The sequence below is a fragment of the Cervus canadensis genome, chromosome 7, assembly GCF_019320065.1.
Source record: "Cervus canadensis isolate Bull #8, Minnesota chromosome 7, ASM1932006v1, whole genome shotgun sequence".
Lineage (NCBI taxonomy): Eukaryota > Metazoa > Chordata > Mammalia > Artiodactyla > Cervidae > Cervus > Cervus canadensis.
In genome coordinates, this window is record NC_057392.1 from 89951399 (window position 1) to 89969793 (window position 18395).

General features: G+C 43.2%; 1 protein-coding gene across 1 annotated transcript in view; it reads left to right on the forward strand.

Moving 5' to 3' along the window:
• Nucleotides 1-9743, forward strand: part of MINDY4B (MINDY family member 4B) — a 40855-nt gene extending 31112 nt beyond the window's left edge. Inside the window, exons 11-12 of the mRNA XM_043473398.1 lie at nt 7636-7816; nt 9601-9743. Coding sequence (XP_043329333.1) covers nt 7636-7816; nt 9601-9743 — 324 coding nt within the window. The remainder of the gene's footprint in view (nt 1-7635; nt 7817-9600) is intronic.
• Nucleotides 9744-18395: the final 8652 nt, after the last annotated feature.

The window sequence follows — 18395 nt, forward strand, 5'->3', positions numbered from 1 at the left end:
AGTTAGAAATCTCTGTTCTAGAGAAAGGCTGCTTAACCTCAGCACGACTAGTACTTTGGAATGGATGATTCTTTGTGGTGGGGGCTCTCCTGTGCATATGGGCTATTCTGCAGCATCCTGGCTTTTACCCGCTAAATCCCAGCAATACTGCCCCACCCCGTGTAACAACCAAAAATGTCTCCAGATTTTGCCAAATGTCCCCCAGAGGACAAAACTGTCCCAGCTGAACCACTCCTCTAAAAAAGGTGTGTGGGGGGGAAATCTTGTTAGGCTTAACTGATTAAATCCATGGTATACAGAATGAGAGAACTATCATTTCCAGTGAAATTACAAGAAAGGGTATCTTCTTTCAATACTGATATTTCCTTCAAGTATGAGAAATATTGACAGCTTTCCATTCCTTTTCACCAAGGTGTTAGGGGCAAGTTTCAAACCTTAAAATTAAACAGGCATTTGCTAATAGCGACTAAGCTGCTCTGAGAAAAGGGACTATACCAAAGGCTATGCACCCCGGCCCCAAAGAAAGTGAGATTGAGAGAAAAAGAAAGAGAGCTTCAGAGAAGCCAGAATTCACAGCAATCACAGTGCTACTATTTGTCCTGGATCACATATCCTTCAATACAAGTCAGCTCTGACCAACAGCACTGCTAAGTCATACTCTAAAGAAAATTACCTGCAGAGCCTAAAATATCCTCCAGTAATAAAGTAGATGTTTGTTGGGACCTTAAGTTCCATCAAGATGCCAAGGTCTGAGGTTAAAAAAAAAAACAAAAAACATAAACGCTTTCTTGCTGGGAAGAGGGCAAAATGTAGCCAACCTCAGGACCCCCATCCAAATGCCTGCTCACAAACTGGAAGTAGGGCAAAGGATGGTGAGACACCGGGTTAGCTTTAAAATCTACATAGAAATCACATCTACAAAGCTTCCATCTTTTCAAAAAGTGACTAATGTGGCTTTTCATCTTTCCTTCTTAGAGTCAGTGTTCTCTCCCCAGGGAGATGCCTATGAATCCTGCCCTCGGTGAAAATTGCCTGAAATTGTACACTAATGGCTTGAAACCCAGAGGATGTTTATTATGTTGTCTCTGACATGCACTTGAAGTTTGGTTTCAGAACAAATGTATTAAAGAGCAAATACAGGCTGGCAGGTAGTTTTACTTGAACTGCTGAGATATATGACTCTGTTAGGCATCTACATATGTACATATAAAGTTTATTTAACCTGAAGGTGCTTTTTTATTCTCTCTATAGCAGCTTATTATATTCTGGAGAAAAAGCAATCTATAACTCACCAAATATTATCAAAATAATTTTTGTATATAATGATTTTATATCCATAAGAATTTTTTACTTTCCCATCACTCCCGAGATGGGAATTAAAGTATTTTTTAAAGCTCAATCCCTCCTGAAGACGGTATTTTTTAAAGCTCATTTAGTCATTATAGTCTAACAGCCGCTTGTGCAGAGCACATACTGTGTGCTGGGCTCTCTCCAAGTCACTGGTAATGATATCTTCTTTCACTTAACCCCCATTTCCACTCAGAGTTACAATCGGTGTTAGTGCAAGTACAGGGGCTGATGTGTGATCATTCGTTTTATTTATTTTTATTGGGAGCATAGTTGCTTACAGTGTCGTACAATGAAGTGAAACAGCCGTATGTGTACACACATCCCCTCCCCCTTGACCTCTCTTCCCCTCCCCACATCCAACCCCTCTAGGTCATCACAGAGCCCCACGCGGAGCTCCCTGACTATACAGCAGCTTCCCACTAGCTGTTTGTTTCAGAGATGAGAAATCCCAGACTGAGAAAGCGGTAAGAGGGCCACCAACTAAGGAGGTGTCAGGGTCAGGACGCTGAGCCCAGACCTATATATGTTCCAAGGCACTTTCAGCCCACTGCCTGTCATGATCATCTCTACCTGTTTCTGATAAAGTGGTAAATACAAAACGCTTGTTCTGGGTAGGATATCTTTCAGAGGGGCTTCTGTAATCAACCACATCAATGTATTGACATAGACATGTATATTTGTATTATGTAAGATCTATGACAGATCCTGCCCTCAATCTCTCCCAGCATCAGGGTCTTTTCCAAAGAGTTGGCTCTCTGCATCAGGGGAGAAGGGGGAAACAGAGGATGAGATGGTTGGATGGCATCATTGACTCAATGGACATGAATTTGAGAAAACTCTGGGAGATAGTGAAGGACAGGGAAGTCTGGTGTGCTGCAGTCCATGGGGTCGCAAAGAGTCGGACACGACTGAGCGACTGAACAACCAATTACAGATCCTCTGATGCTGGACTACAAGTGGTTAGATGGTGGCAAAATCATGGCTCGGTCTTAGAATGCACGATGGCTGTACTCCATATCTAAAACCTTATCCACTGACTTCTAGGTTAAAGCAGTGGTGAGTTTGAGTTGATTGTGAGCCGCAGGTACTGGTGGTACACACCCTTTCCAGTATCTGTCACCCTCCACCTGTGGTTTGGCAGACTGTGTCTGTCACTATACGCTAGGAGGACAAGCTCAGCAGCGCTCAGAGATGCGCTAACCAGAAGACTCATCTGATGGTAGTGCATCCAGATATCTAATATTTCATAACCTTCTATCATAAAACTTCTTGCAGCACAGCAGTTTGCTCAAAAAAAAAAACCAGATGTGGTTCGAGGGTAGTGCTTTAAGCATCATTGGATTGAGGACCTCACAATCACTCCCTTCCCCTTCTGCTCTGAGGCATGGAAATGCCTCTGCACATGGAAATGCCAAATGCATGTAGGTATTGGCGCTAAGTGGTAAGAACGCCCCTGCTAATGCGGGAGACATAAGAGACGCAGGTTCAATCCCTGGGCCGGGAAGATCCTCTGAAGAAGGGCATGGCAACCCACACCAGTATTCTTGCCTGGAGAATCCCATGGACAGAGGAGCATGATGGGCTAAAGTCCACATGGTCACAAAGAGTCGGATATGACTGAAGCGACTTAGTTTGCACATAAGCATTTTTTGGGTATTTAGGGACTCCTGCCTCTGGTGGGCATTCTAAATAGGAAGATTATATGTAAGCACTGGTAAGAGAAACCTAATATAAGAAGTTTTCTAAGTTCAAAAGAAAATCAGTGTGCTGCTTGGCAGAACCTGCTGTCACGGTGAAACCCCCTCATCTGCCACTGCATCTGTCTTCCCTAAGTGAATCTCTTCTAACTCGGTGATAAAATTGCAGAGATTGCAAAAACGCACGTCTTTCGGTCCCAATGTCACAGCCCAGTAGGTGAGATTTAAAAAAAAACAAAAAACAAAAAAGGAGATCTCATTAGATGACATGCAAGCCCCCCAGAACCCTCCAGACTGGCAGTTCCTGCAGCACACAGCCAGCTCCCCGCAAGAAGAGGCACTATTTTGAAGCCTCCCATCACTTTTCTATTTGAAGGGACAGGTTTGAGTGTGAAGTTCCAATACCTAAGTGAGAGCATAAAGCAGTTTGAGTCTAACACCATCTGGAAAACCTTAGGAGGTTCACATTATCTTCGCACCTGCCACCGAGAAGAAATATCAACTCTGAATTTTAGAAGGAACTGAAGCCATTTAGGTCTTGCTGGAATTATTCCCCCGACAGCCCTGGCAGAGCACATCACCATCTGAGTCCTACCTTCTTCCCTCTTTACATTTTTTCCTTTAAAGAGACGGACAGGAAGAAATCCAACACTGAAAGTCCCAGATGAAACTCCACCCACTGTTCTCTACCCCTGAGTTGCTGGGGTAGCGCCCGGAAAACATGACAAAACCCCTGCAAGCTCGCTGAGAGAAGTTCCATCAACTCGTGTTCCGGGCGGCAGAGATGAGAGCCAGACTGTGAAGAGCCACGCGTGCGAATCGTCACCAGGAATCCGCGGAGAAAGCCCAGCATTTGCACACCTTTCTCCCAATCGGATCCCTGGACGGGCCCTGGGACATCAACGCCTTACGCAGAGGCGTGTTCTAAGAGCCACTGTTCTAGAGCCGGCCTATGCTGAGTCACCGGCATGTCCGCCTCGTTGCGTCCCCAAGGACTGCAGTTCACAGGGTCCTCTGTGTAAGGGATTTTCCAGGCAAGAATACTGGAGTGGTTTGCCGTTTCCTCCTCTAGGGGGTCTTCCCTGACTCAAGGATCGAATCAGGTCTCCTGCACTGGCAGGCGGATTCTTTACCACTTAAGCCACCACATGGACGGATGGATGCTTCCTTCCGTCTCTGGCGCTTAGAATTTGTCCCTTCTTCCTATCTTTGTAACTTTACCTTCAATGACACCTGCTATGGAAGGTTTGATGCCGCATGGGAGGCTGAACTGACTGGGCTTATTACACAATGAGTGAATTTAAGGAGAAAGGTATTTTATTTATAGCACCACTCTAACACAATCTAATTTCCTTTTTACCATGGCAACATGAGGCAACATGCACAAACTCTGCATTGATGACATCTCACCAGTAAAACATACTTAGAATTCTCTTTTGTGGGGAGGTTAGCTGATCAATTGTGTCTATCCCAAAGCAATACAAATTCTTAACTGAAGATGCCAGTCAAACAGATTCCATGGTGCACTGAGGAAAGGGCTTTGATGTTTGACTGGGTTCAGTTGGGAGGTGCTCAGCTTTGGATCTGCAGGACTCTCTTCAAACCAAGCACGTTCTAAGCTGTAACCTGAGGCTCACCTCTTGGAGTTAAAACCCAAAGTGCTGTGACAGACATATTTCTCTTGATCAGAATCTCTCAGGGCAGGTGGGACTCTGTCTGCTCAGTGCAGGGTCTCTGAATGGTCACTTTGAGTGCTGGAGATTGTTATATTTATGACTCCTTCCTTTTCCTCCTACTTTAATAAGATCATGAGTAGCTTTGAGTTCAGGAGAGAAAACTGTTGCATTGTTGCATAAAATCACAACAGCGCAGTGGCCACACCTTACCGAGTATGAATCTGAGCTCCAGTTGAATTTTGCCTACGTCACAAAGATTTTGTGAAACAACATCATGTATGCCTACAGTCAATTACATCCACCCATACATCATTTACAGTTACCATCACTGATTTAAAATCAGCCAGAATATGCATCTGGAGTCAAAATGGAGTGGCATCTTATTATAAGCAGCCCTCAGGTTCCTCGTTAGTTTATCCATATTTTTCAAACTTAATAATTCCAAGTCCTGCAGATCATATTTATTCATAACCTTAGTACTATCGCAAGAAGGCCTAAGAAAAAGCTTCTTTTATAACTAATGAATGGTGATGACATTCTTTGGAATGGGGGGGGGGTGGATTCCGGGATGTAAATACATGGGGTTGCTTCAATGGCACATCCTCTGTGTTTTATTTCCAATGTAGCCAGTGGGCGACTTGCCCCGAGTTTGGAGTGTTACACTCAGTCCAGGGAGGGCTGGTGTTGATGTAAGCCGATGAGCATGCCCACTGTGAGCATGTCCAGACTGGGGTGCTGGGCTTACACCCTTTTTTCAACTATCAACTAAAACTGAGGTCATTTCTTTTAAACACAGTAGTATAATTTTTCTCCAGGAGCTAAAGAGTAAAGTTTAAAGACAAAAGCACCTCTGATTCTCCCACTCACCCACAACTGAAGAATTTCAACTCTAGAAGAAGGAAGGGATTTGAATAGAACGATTGAGAAATCAAAATGTCAAGTTACTAGCCTTTAATACTTGGGTTGACAAAACACGCAGTCATTTTTTCAAAGCTGGGTTTTCCACGCAACAGAATTTGTTGCTGAACACACAGTACAACTCTTAGGACCAAGAAGAAAAGAAACAGAATGGAATCCTTTTGTTACGGGAAGATACGCCACAGCCGAGGGTCCAGAGCTCTCCCTGGCATTGAGGGAAATGATAGGGGTTTCCATGGAGCTCACATTAATCTCTGTGTTTTTAAAAAACAAAACAAAACAAAAAACGTGTTTCTTAAAAAACATTAATAAGTTTCAATGGTATTAAAAAAAAATGTGCTTCCCTCCCTCTTTAAACAAAATGGGAGCTATCATTAAGAAAAACACACTATAATCCTGATATCCTCACGTGTTTGGACTGCAAAGAGATCAAACCAGTCAACCCCAAAGGAAATCAGCCCTGAATATTCATTGGAAGAACTGATCCTGAAGCTCCAATACTTTGGCTACGCAAAGAGCTGACTCATTGGAAAAGACCCTGATGCTGGGAAAGATTGAGGGCAAGAGGAGAAGCCGGCGACAGAGGATGATATGTTTAGGTAGTATCACTGATTCAACGGACATGAGTTTGAGCAAAACTGGAAGACAGTGCAGGACAGGGAAGTCTGGCGTGCTGCAGTCCACGGGGTCGCAAAGAACTGGACATGGCTTAGTGACTGAACAGCAGCAACCATCCTCGGGGGTGACTGGAGGATGCAGGGTCCTTTACTAGTGAGCCTCCCAGAGTGGTGCTTTGGTGAATCGAATTCACCAGCCTGAGAATCCAAGGCTGAATTTACAGTTGCCTGGAAAAACCAGAAAGCAAGCCGATTAAAACACTGCCCTTAGGCTTCCTGGTGACTCAGTGGAAAGAATCCACCTGCCTATGCAGGAGACACAGGTTTGATCCTTGATCTAGAAAGATCCACATGCCACAGAACAGCTAAGCCTGTGCTCTGGAGTCCAGGGCTGCAACTACTGAAGCTCGTGTCCCTTATAGCCTGTGCTCCATGAGAAGCCACCGCAAAGAGAGGCACTTGCACCTCAACTTGCCTCAACTAGAGAAAAGCCCATTAGCAGCAAAAATCCAGCACCACCAAAAACAAATAAATAATTTTAAAAAACAGTGAGCTTAATATTATACATAATATTGAACCAGTACACTCAGCTCTAAGTACATCTTCACGATTGATCTACATGTTAACACGCAGATACGTGTATATCTGTGAGACTGTTTGTGTGCGCTCCACTCATTTCCCAGAAGCTTTTTTCTGTATTCAAAATAGTCTCTCTTCCCATATTCTAGTCTCTTTTTCCTATGATCTAAATGGTTAGTGCTGCCAGAATGACCACCTGCTGAATGAAACACTGTCCTATCTTGGGAACAGGAATAAGCACACTAGTCAACAAAAAGACCAGTTCAAGTTCTCATATTCCATTCCTACACTTCTATTTCAGTCTATTTATTCTCCACCTCACTAACAAACCAAACTGAGATGGTTCCATCAGCTCCATAAGCCCACCCTCAACATGTTTTAAAATAAAATCCGTGAAGAGAAAAACTGGAGCATTACCACCACACCATTCATAAATGCAAATTCATTCACGAGAAAGCCTTTGTTTGAAATCTCCCTCCATGCACGGGGCCCTGCCCAGCTACAAGCACAATGCCAAGTCTCTGAGCTGCCTTTAAAAAAAAAAAATTTTTTTAAGCCTTTATTGAATTTGTCACAGTACTACTTCTGGTTTTTTGTGTTTTGGTTTTTTGGCTGTGAAGCATGTGGGATCTCAGCTCCCCCTTACCAGGGATCAGACCCACAGCCCCTGCACCGGAAGGCGACGTCTTAACCACTGGACCACCAGGGAAGTCCGCGAGCTCCCTTTGATCCTGGTGACGTGTTCTGTCGTGGGCGGCCAGATCTAACGTCCGCCTGCCTTCCTCTCTCCTCCTGCAGGTGGGCAGCATGCTGAAGACTCCCAAGCTACCCGTCTGGCTGTGCAACATCAACGGAAATTACAGCGTCCTATTTAGCACGAACAGGCAGCTCTTATCAGACTGGAGGGTGGAGCGCCTCTTTGATCTGTACTTCTACAGTGGCCGGCCTGCACAGAACAAGCCTGCGCACCTTACCGTGGGTGAGCACGCAGACCCCGGTGCCCTCAGCTTAAGGCACTCAGAGGGCCGAGGCTGGGCTGGGTTACAGCCGTGTGGATGCCCGGGCTAGCTCTGCAGGGAGATGTGGAGGCTCGATCTCTGAAATGAAACCTAGGCTTCAACGTCACGGGTCAACCTAAGCATTGTAACCTCGGGGTTCCAACCGATGAGCTCTAATCCCAAGATAGAGTATCAGATGATCGATCATCCCAGAACACAGTAACTACACTGAGAGTGCATGTGTATTCAGATCAGTTCAAAAAGTATTTTTGAGGCCTGCTAAGCGCCAGGTATGTGCCAGACACTAGGAAAGCAACAAGGCAGTGTGATCATACAAGCCATTTCATTCCAATTCCCAAAACATGAGGAAAAAAGATTAACCCTAAGATGTCTTTAAACACTAGCCTTTTGGACAAGGGAATAAACATGATGAAACCAGAAGCCCGTTATTTGCTACCAAGGCACCACGCATGGAACCTTACTGATTTGATGTCTGACTCTTTGCATTTAGTATCACAGGTCTAGCTTTAGGCAACTTTTCATTATTATGACTACATTTAGAAGAGTATTTTAGTGACTGTTTTGTCTGTGTAGTTCCTAATTCTTTTTCCTTTAATTATGAGAAATTTATGTTTGTGTGTATGTGTATACACAGACATGTGCTTAGTTGTTCAGTCATGTCCAACTCTTTGCGACCTCATAGACTGTAGCCCGCCAGGCTCCTCCGTCCATGGGACTCTCCAGGCAAGAATACTGGAGTGGGTTGCCATGCCCTCCTTCAGGGAATCTTCCCAACCCAGGGATCGAACACAGGTCTCCCTCATTACAGGTAGATTCTTTACCATTTGATATACCCTAACATCTGATACTGACTGATACACCATCTGATACTGATTGATACACCCTAACACCAGGGAAGCCCAATACATACATATATATATGTGCGTGTGTGTGTGTAGAGAGATATATATATATATGAACCCAGAAAAATGTATATTATATATACACACACCTATTTCATTTAGTGGGACGTTGCCAATACATTCCTTAAGATACATTATTGTTTCTACTTTTCTACTATTATTGCTTCTACTTTACTCTCATCTTTGAGGAAAGCATTGGGATTTTTTTTTTTGTTTTGTTTTTGTTTTTTATTAGCTCCCACACATAGCAAGCACTGTGTTCCAGGCAATGTGTTGAAAGCCTTACATACATTATTCCTTTAAATCCTCCCAACAGTCATCTAAAGTAGACACTATGATACTTATTTTACATAGAGGAAACTGAAGTGGCCAAATGGATGAGGTTGAAAGATACTAAGTACCTTCCCAAAGGTCATTTGTGATAAACTTGGGCCTTGAAGTCAGTTCTAGATTACCTCATGAGAATACTTGCACTTCACCCCAAAATTCAAATGTACTCTTAGTATTGAGAAACTCTCTCTTTTCTTATTTTTCCTGAAAACATTCAGTGATTTATTGATACACCCTAACTCTATGTGTTCCATCATGGTACGGGACCACACCATTACATGACATAAATACTGAGTTTTCAAAGTCTACAACAACCCAGGCGATCATGGACATGTCTTGCATGGGGCATATCTACACACCGTCTACTGGAATCCCCATCAGCTCACTCACTTCTAGGAACACAGCTTGCTGAGCCCAACTCCTGCCCACTCATCCTATTTTCCTTCTTTCCTGGCTTCTTCTGAAATGGTATACATAGGCTGGGGTCTAAATGTTGGCTATTCCTCCCTCAGACACTCACTCCCACCACTGGGAAAGAGTCCAACACGAAGATGAACACAGCCCAGGAAGACGGTTTTCCCCACTGGAGATGGTGATCAGAACCAAGTGGAGAGATGCCACCATCAACTGGAATGGATCTGTTCCCTTTTTCTAAAGAGGAAGCCAAGATGTACAACGAAGTCTGAAGCACCAGCACTATGGGGACGTAAAAGCCTAACTCGGGGAAGACCATTTAAGTTTATGTTCCTTATTCAGAAGCCCCACCCAAAACACTCCCATAAGCAGTACGTTTTTCCTTTTGTCTCTGTGAACTCTCTGCAGTTGCTGCTGGTGTTGTTGGAGACACACAGAACCCTTACTTCAGGGTCTGGAAGGTGTATCCTTTATGCTCATATAGACTGGTTCCTCATTTTTATTCAGAAAAAAAACCGAAGTCTCTTTCCTTCATGTTATTTCCAAATTCCTCTCTCCTCAGTGTGATTCTCCCTGGGGATTACGGAAGGGGGGAGCTAGCTTTCATTTGGGGATGAAGTCATTGGTAATACATCATTAGATTTTCAGTTATGGCAAGAACTCAAGCCTTCTCAAAGATTTCCTGGTATGAAGAGCATTCCTTTCCAAGGTTACATTTCAAAGTGCCCACATTAGCAAGTTCTTGTCATTAAAATAGTAAATGGGCTTGAAGCGGGGGCTGTTCCTGGTAGGCTGGCTATTGTAGTTGGCTGTGGGTTCAAACCATCCTGTGAGCACACAGGAGACATTCTTTCCATCAGTGCTGTTTCCTTCATTTCTTTATAAGTTGAATGTAAATAATGGGTGTGTGCTTAGTCAGGTCCAACTCTTTGTGACCCCATGGACTGTAGGTGGCCAGGTTGCTCTATCCATGGGATTTTCCAGGCAAGAATACTGGACTGGGTTGCCATTTTCTTCTCCAGAGAATCTTCCTGACCCAAGGGTCAAACCCACATCTTCTGCATTGGCAGGTGAATTCTTTACCCTGAGTCATCTGGGAAGACCCTGGATATAAATATACAGATGGACAAATGTACTCTGAGAAGCCTGATTCCTAACCAAAATAAAATTATATACAAAAGTAAAATCTCTTCTTCCGTCAATGTTCAAAGGGGAAAACAATTCTTTTTAGAACTTGATCTTTCCCTGTTCTGTTGAATGGCTGCACTTTTTCTGAAGAAATACACAGAGCAAGATACATATTCTTTATAAAAGAAGCCCATGGGAACCATTTAGACCTTTCTCCTACCCACCCCACTGGTCTACCGACTCACAGACGTAGGGTTTCTTATTCACAAGCCAAACTTTAGTTTGCAAAGAACAACTTTTCTGCATCCATTGTCCAAATTAATTTGTTAAATGCATTTTCTTTTGGCCCCAAGAATAATGCTTTAACTTAAGAAGCATGTAGAAAATGAAACTTCAAGGTGAATCATAAATTATGTCAAAAGAGAAAGCCAATTTGGCTTCGATTGCTGATTTCAGTATCCTTATCATTGATGCTTCTATTTGGGATTTTAAATACATCGGACAAGTGAGCGGATCCTGACAGATCCTCAGCCTATTTCTTAGTCTTAGCAATATTGTGCTTTTCCTGAGGTGCAGGCCTGTTTCGGTTTTATGAACACTGACTTATTTCTAATTAAATCCCTTTCGGTGTGGACTGCTGGAAAACTTAGAGCCTAATGAGAACCCTAGCGAGTATATCGGTCAGAAAGCTCCCAGCCACAAGTGAGGGACCTCACTAAAAGTCTCTCTCACAGTGAGGACATTCCTCTCTAACAAGCATGAGCCAGTTAGGGATCCATGTGACTCTCCTGGGTCCACTGTGGTTCTCCTCCAGGCCTGAGCACAGAAGTCTCGGCACCAGGACATGATCAGAGCTCTGTGGAAGGAAAAAGGCAGGATGACGGTGGTGGAGACTGTGGTGTGGCAGCATGGCCTGGCAGCGCATTCGTCCTTATGAAAGGTGCTTCTTCAATCGGCCTCATATCTAAATCTATTTTCTATATCTACCCTATTTGTCTTTGGATTTCTTAATTGATCTACATGTGCATGCTGTTTTATCTGACTCTTTAGGACTCCATGGGCTGTAGCCTGCCAGGCTCCTCTGTCCATAGGATTTTCAGGCAGGAATAGTCGAGTGGGTTGCCATTTCCTCCTCCAGGGTATCCTCCTGACCCAGGGATTGAACTCGTGTCTCCTGTATTGGCAGGCAGATTCTTTACCACTGAGTCATTGGGAAACTGGTTTATAATTTACATATTTTGCCATATTTTATACACTGTTATAATGTCTTATTATTCCTGGAACAAACTTATTAATAATCAAAATAATAAAGATTAAGAACATGTTTTACATATAGTTGTATAACCATTTTGACACATAAAGGTATTAATCACTTTGTATGTCAATGTTCAATGAAATGAGTGTTTATTTCATCTTATAAACAATATTTTTTTTTTGGTAAGGTGGAAACATGTTTTTTTTAAGTAGCTAGAAATTTCCTAGGACCATCAGTTCACCTTTGAACTCTCTGTGTTTTGAGATAAATGACTTTAATTGTCTTGTCAGCTTCTAAAACAGGAAGCAGGAAAATGCTATTTGCTTGAAGACAGAGATGATAATTTTTCTGAATAGTTACTAAACTGAGCATCTCTTTAGTGAGACCATGTCCCTGAGGAGATGGCAAATCCTTTTGGTTTGTCCCTCAAAATTATTGTTTGTTCTTAGCAAAGATGTATGTATCATTTTGTCAAGTGTACATTCACCAATGTCACAAGACCAGGCAGGACCAAGCCAGGTCGCAGGCAGGCCTGAAATTCCCTGGCTGAAATTCCCTTGCCATCTCCGGGTTATGTGCAACCTTTAGCCACACCTGAGCCTCATTTTATCTATGAGTGAGTAACACAAACCATCCGCTTCATTGATCACAGCTTTGACATGGCAAAGAGACTGTGTCACTCAATGACGCCATGAGCCATGCAGTGCTGGGCCACCCAAGACGGATGGGTCACAGTGGAGAGTTCTGAGAAACTGTGGCCCGCTGGAGGAGGGAGCAGCAACCCATCCAGTACGCTCACCCACAGAACCTCCCAGACAGTACGAAAAGGCAGAAAGATATGACACCGGAAGACGAGCTCCCACAGGTCGGAAGTTGTCCAGTATGCTACTGGGAAAGAGTGGATGACAATTACTAACAACTCCAGAAGGAATGAAGTGACTGGGCCAAAGCAGGAATGATGCTCAGCTGTGGGTGTGTCTGGTAAAGTCAAGTCTGATGCTGTAATGAACGATATTGCAGAGGAACCTGGAATGTTAGGTCTATGAATCAAGGTGAATTGGACATAGTCAAGCAGGAGATGGCAAGATTGAAAGTCAACGTGGGAAAGATTGAAGGCAAAAGGAGAAAGGGGTGGCAGAGTTCAAAATGTTTAGATGGCATCACTGACCCAATGGACATGATTCTGAGCCAAACTCCAGGAGATGCTGGAGGACAGAGGAGCCTGGTGTGCTACAGTTCATAAGGGTGCAGAGAGTCAGACAAGACTTAGCGACTGAAAAATAACACAGACTATGGATATACACTGTGGACTGTGGTAATGGCCTTGTCAGGGCCTTAGAGACACAACCGTTCACTCACTCAGGGAACTTGTTAAACATCCCCCATGGCACCCAGACACTCGCCTGGGTGCTAGAGACATACAGTGAGCAACCCTAGCCACAGGCCCTCTTCTCTCTGGAGCTCTTCTGAGGTGAAGGCCTTCATCAAGAAACCGCTGTGATGAATAAAAGCTTGAAAACTGAGATAGGTGTTCAGAGGGAGGGGATCCATGGTGTGCAAAAGCTCGTAAGAAAGGCCTGGAAGTTCAGAGAAAGACATCTCTGAGAAGCAGACGGTTAAACGGAGGTGGGGGGGCTGAGTGGTGAGGGGCAGGGGCGGGGCAGAGGGATGAGCAGGTGCCAACCCCTGCGGGTGAGTCAGAGCCAGTGGGGCTGCCGCGCAGAAGGCAAGGTGCAGCGCGCTGGGAAGCAGCTGGAGGGGCAGGGGATGCGGAGGCGCGGGCAGCCTTGCAAGGTTCCGTGGCCTGCCCAAGGGTGCGAAGACGTGCGTTCTGAGAAGATGTCTCAGTGTGGAGAGTGGGGAGAGCCCACAGTGGACAGAGACTCGTGAGAAGACTCCAGCAGGGATCTAGACGAGACATGCCAGGGCAGAGCGGGAGCAGTTCAGGCAGACCCAAGTGGGCCACTCGAGAGAATCTACTGGGTGGGTAAAGCAGACAAGGCCCAGAGATTGATGCTGGGGGAGGGCGGGGGCAGGACATGAGGGAGGATGAGGCAGCAGGAATGGCTTCTGAGTTCCAGGGTTGAAAGTGGGATGGATGTGTGTGCCTTCGTCGAATTGAAAAACACACTAAAAGAATAGCAGGTTAGAAGGGGACGAAATCCCAAGTTCAGTCTTGGATGTGAAACCGTGATTCACGTGGAGAGGTAGAATAGCGGGTTAGAAATAAGGTTATGGATCTCACAGGAGAGGTTTGGGCCATAGAAACACATTCGGGAGGCACTGATGGTGAGGAACGCGGTGGTAGGGAGTGAATTTGCCCGAGGAGACTGTTTAGAGAGATGGCCTGGATCTGAGCCTGGAGGAATCCCATTGTTAGTGGTCAAGTAAGTTCCAATGAGCCCGGAAAAGAAGCAAAGCAGCAGCAGCCAGAGATAAAGGAGGTGACCCTCAACTGGTATCTAAATAAAAGGTGACTTTTTATAATAAAAAGGTGATTTTATTTATCTAAATAAAAGGTCACTTTCCAGTGACTCTTTATGTCAAAACTCAACCAGAAAGAAGGGGGGTCAGGAGGATCCCTGGAGAAGGAAATGGCTACCACTCCAGTGTTCTTGCTTGGAGAATCCCATGGACAGAGGAGCCTGGCGGGCTATAGTCCGTGGGATCGCAGAGAGTCAGACATGATTGAACTCTTATGTGAGGTTCAAGGCTGAAATTAATTCTGTTGAATGCGTTCATATTCCATCCCTTTCCAAGTATCCAGGGTGGCTGACAACTAAGAAAGGTTCAGGAGAACTTGGTCTGTCTGGTTTTTTTTTTCAGCTATTAAACCCAATTTTAAAAACTTCTCACCACTGTCCACAAGGTGGTGCTATGAGAGTGACTTTTTCCATCTCCTCATCAAAAACAATTATCAAAGTAAACGTGGTCAATTCAGGTACCACGTTAAAAAAAAGCAAATAATGATAAACTTGATGTAATGGATATTTAATCTTTGTGATACCCAGAAGTGCTATCACTAAGCATGGTGCGTAGTTCTGCTCTTGTAGGTGTCTTCCTGTCTCTTCCACTCCAACGGGGGCAGAGATGGGGTGGGTAAGGTACAGAGAGAACTGCAAATGTTAGCTCTAAAATACCCCCATTTGCATCACCACGTTCGTGGTGCAGACACCACTGGATTATTAAATAGCTGCCCAGGTGTTACCCTCACCTTCTTTTTTGTCCCCTTCTATTAATAATTGTTTTTCAACACAACAGTCAGTTATCTTTTTAAAATTTGACTTTGATCATATGGGAGAGCCATTTTTATTGACCTTGGACAAAAATGCCAAAAATCTTAACATGATCTCCAAGAGCCTGTGGGATTTAGCTTCTGATTCATCTCACGCCCGACTCCTGAGCATCACCATGTTTTCACCCAAGCCAAGCTCACCCCCAGCTGAAGGGCTCTGAGAAGCACATGCTTTTTCCTTGTGCCAACAATGATCTTCACCCTGATCTCTCTTCAGATGTCTACTTAAAATCCACTTTCTCAGACGGGCCTTCTCTGACACTCTTCCCATCTAATATCCTCCAGTTTGCCTCTCTTATCACCTTCTACTTTTTATCACTCACTGTAGGGGTTTATAATTACATAGTTATTTGTATGATTATGTGTTAAATGCCTGACTACCCCCTAGCACAGTGGTTCTCAAACTTTTTGGTCTCAGGACCCTTTTATGTTTTGAAAAATTATCAACAACCCTGTTTATCAGGGTTATTCTATTAATATTTATCCTGTTAGAAATTAAAGCTGAGCATTTGTTTAAATATCTATTCATTCATTTTAAATAACAATAATAAAGCTATTATATGTTAACCTAAAATAATATCTTATGAAAGTGAAGTGAAAGTTGCTCAGTCGTGTCCCACTCTTTGCAAGCCCATGGACTATAAGTCCATGGAGTTCTCCAGGCCAGAATACTGGAGTGGGTAGCCTTTCCCTTCTCCAGGGGATCTTCCCAACCCAGGGATCGAACCCAGGTCTCCTGCATTGCAGGCAGATTCTTTACCAGCTGAGCCACAAGGGAAGCCATCTTATGAAAAACAACTATATTTTCCAAAGGAAACAGTGGCATTACTTTACATTTCCGTAAATCTAGTCAATGGCCAGCTTAATGTGAGATGGCTATATATACCTCTTACTTCAATCTGTTGTGATTTGCTTTTAGGCTGAACACATGAAGAAAATCTGGTTTCACATATTTAGCTGGAAAACAAAGGAAAAATGTAACAGCCTTGTGGTTATCTTTCTTTGATACTACACCAAAACTCCACAAGTAGTTATTTCTTTAAAGGTTAGTTGCAATGTGGAAAAGGAAACTGTATTAATGAGCTTTTCAAACTTTCTTATATTAGAATCCATTGGTGTATCTTGCACTCCCAATCCATCTTTCCCAGGCATTAGTCATTTGGAAAATACTGGCTTGTTGAATTTGAAGATCATTAAATGTGGTCATATTTTATAATACCATATCAAAAACTCATATTAGTTACTAATGAACTATTGCTACATGAAACAACATGGATGGAGCTCATAAACGTAATGTTGAAGGAAAGAAGCCAGAGAGGAAACACGTGCTATATGGTTACACTTATATATAGTTCAAAAATAGACCAAAAAATTAGTCTGTGTTAATAAAGGGTGGTTACCTTTGGGAGCAGCAATCAGGAGGGGTACAGAGAATTGTGGGGTGCTAGTAATATTAAATTACCAAGTCTAGGTACTGGCTACACAACTGTGTTCACTTGCAAAAATTAACCAAAATTATACATTTAAATTTATGCTCTTTTCTATACATATATAGTAATTAATAAAAAATATTTTTCTGAACTAGGACGTTTGAGGATAGACAAATATATCAATGGAAGGGAATTATGAGTCCAGAAATAAACCCTAAATTTCATGGTCAATTGATTTTTGACAAAGAGGACAAAACCACTAAATGGAAGAAAGAATAGTCTTTTCAATAAATGGTAGTAGGACAACTAGATATTCACATGGAATAGATGAAGTTGAACACCTGTCTCATATCTCACACAAGATTTAACTCCAAGCAGGTCACTGATTTAAACGTAAAAGCTAAAACTATAATTCTCTTAGAGGAAAACATAGGAATAAATCTGTGATTTCATACCAGGCAATGGTATCTCAGAAAAAAATGGCTTAAAATTCAACATTCAAAAAGCAAAGATCATGGTATCTGGTCCCATCACTTCATGGCAAATAGATGGGGAAACAATGGAAGCAGTGACGGACTTTATTTTCTTGGGCTCAAAATCACTGCAGATGGCGACTGGAGCCATGAAATTAAAGATGCTTGCTCCTTGGAAGGAAAGTTATGATCAACCTAGACAGCATATTAAAAAGCAGAGACATTACCTGGCCAACAAAGGTCCGTCTAGTCAAGGCTATGGTTTATTCCAGTGGTCGTGTATGGATGTGAGAGTTGGACTGTGAAGAAAGCTGAGCACCAAAGAATTGATGCTTTTGAACTGTGGTGTTGGAGAAGACTCTTGAGAGTCCCTTGGACTGCAAGGAGATCCAACCAGTCCATCCTAAAGGAGATCAGTCCTGAGTGTTCATTGGAAGGACTGAAGCTGAAACTCTGATACTTTGGCCACCTCATGTGAAGAAGTAACTCACTGGAAAAGACTCTAATGCCAGGAAAGATTGAAGGCGGGAGGAGAAGGGGATGACAGAGGATGAGATGGTTGGATGGCATTACCGACTCAATGAATATGAGTTTGAGCAAAAGATGGTGCTAGAGATGGTGAAGGACAGGGAAGTCTAGTGTGCTGCAGTCCATGGGGTCGCAAAGAGTTGGACATGACTGAGTGACTAAACAACATCTTAGATATAATACCAAAAGCACAAGCAATAAAAGAAAAGATTGATAAGTTGGACCTCTCAAAATTATAAACATTTGTTCTTCAAAGAACACCATCAAGAAAAGACAACCACAGACTGGGAGAAAATATTTGCGAATCATGCATCTAATAAGAGACTTGTACCCAGAATATATAAAGAACTTGTACTGTAAAACTCAATAAGAAGAAGACAATTCAATTTTAAATGTGAAGTGATTTGAATAGAGATTTATCCAAAGAAGATGTACAAATGGATAAATAAGCACACAAAAAAAGATCTTCAACATCATTATCCTTTAGGGAAATGCAAATCAACACCATAAGAGACAATACTTCATACCCACTAGAATGGCTGTAATCAAAAAGACAAGTGTTGGTGAGCATGTTGATTGCTTCATGCTGGTGGAAATGTAAAATGGTGCAGCCAATTTGGAAAGTAGTTTGCTAGGTCCTCAAAACGTTAAGCATGCAGTTATCGTGTGTTTGTGTGTGTGTGTTTATGTGTGCCTATGCTCAGTCGTATCCAACTCTTTGAGCCCCCATGGACTGCAGCCCACCAGGCACCTCTGTTCATGGAGTTTTCCAGGCAAGAATACT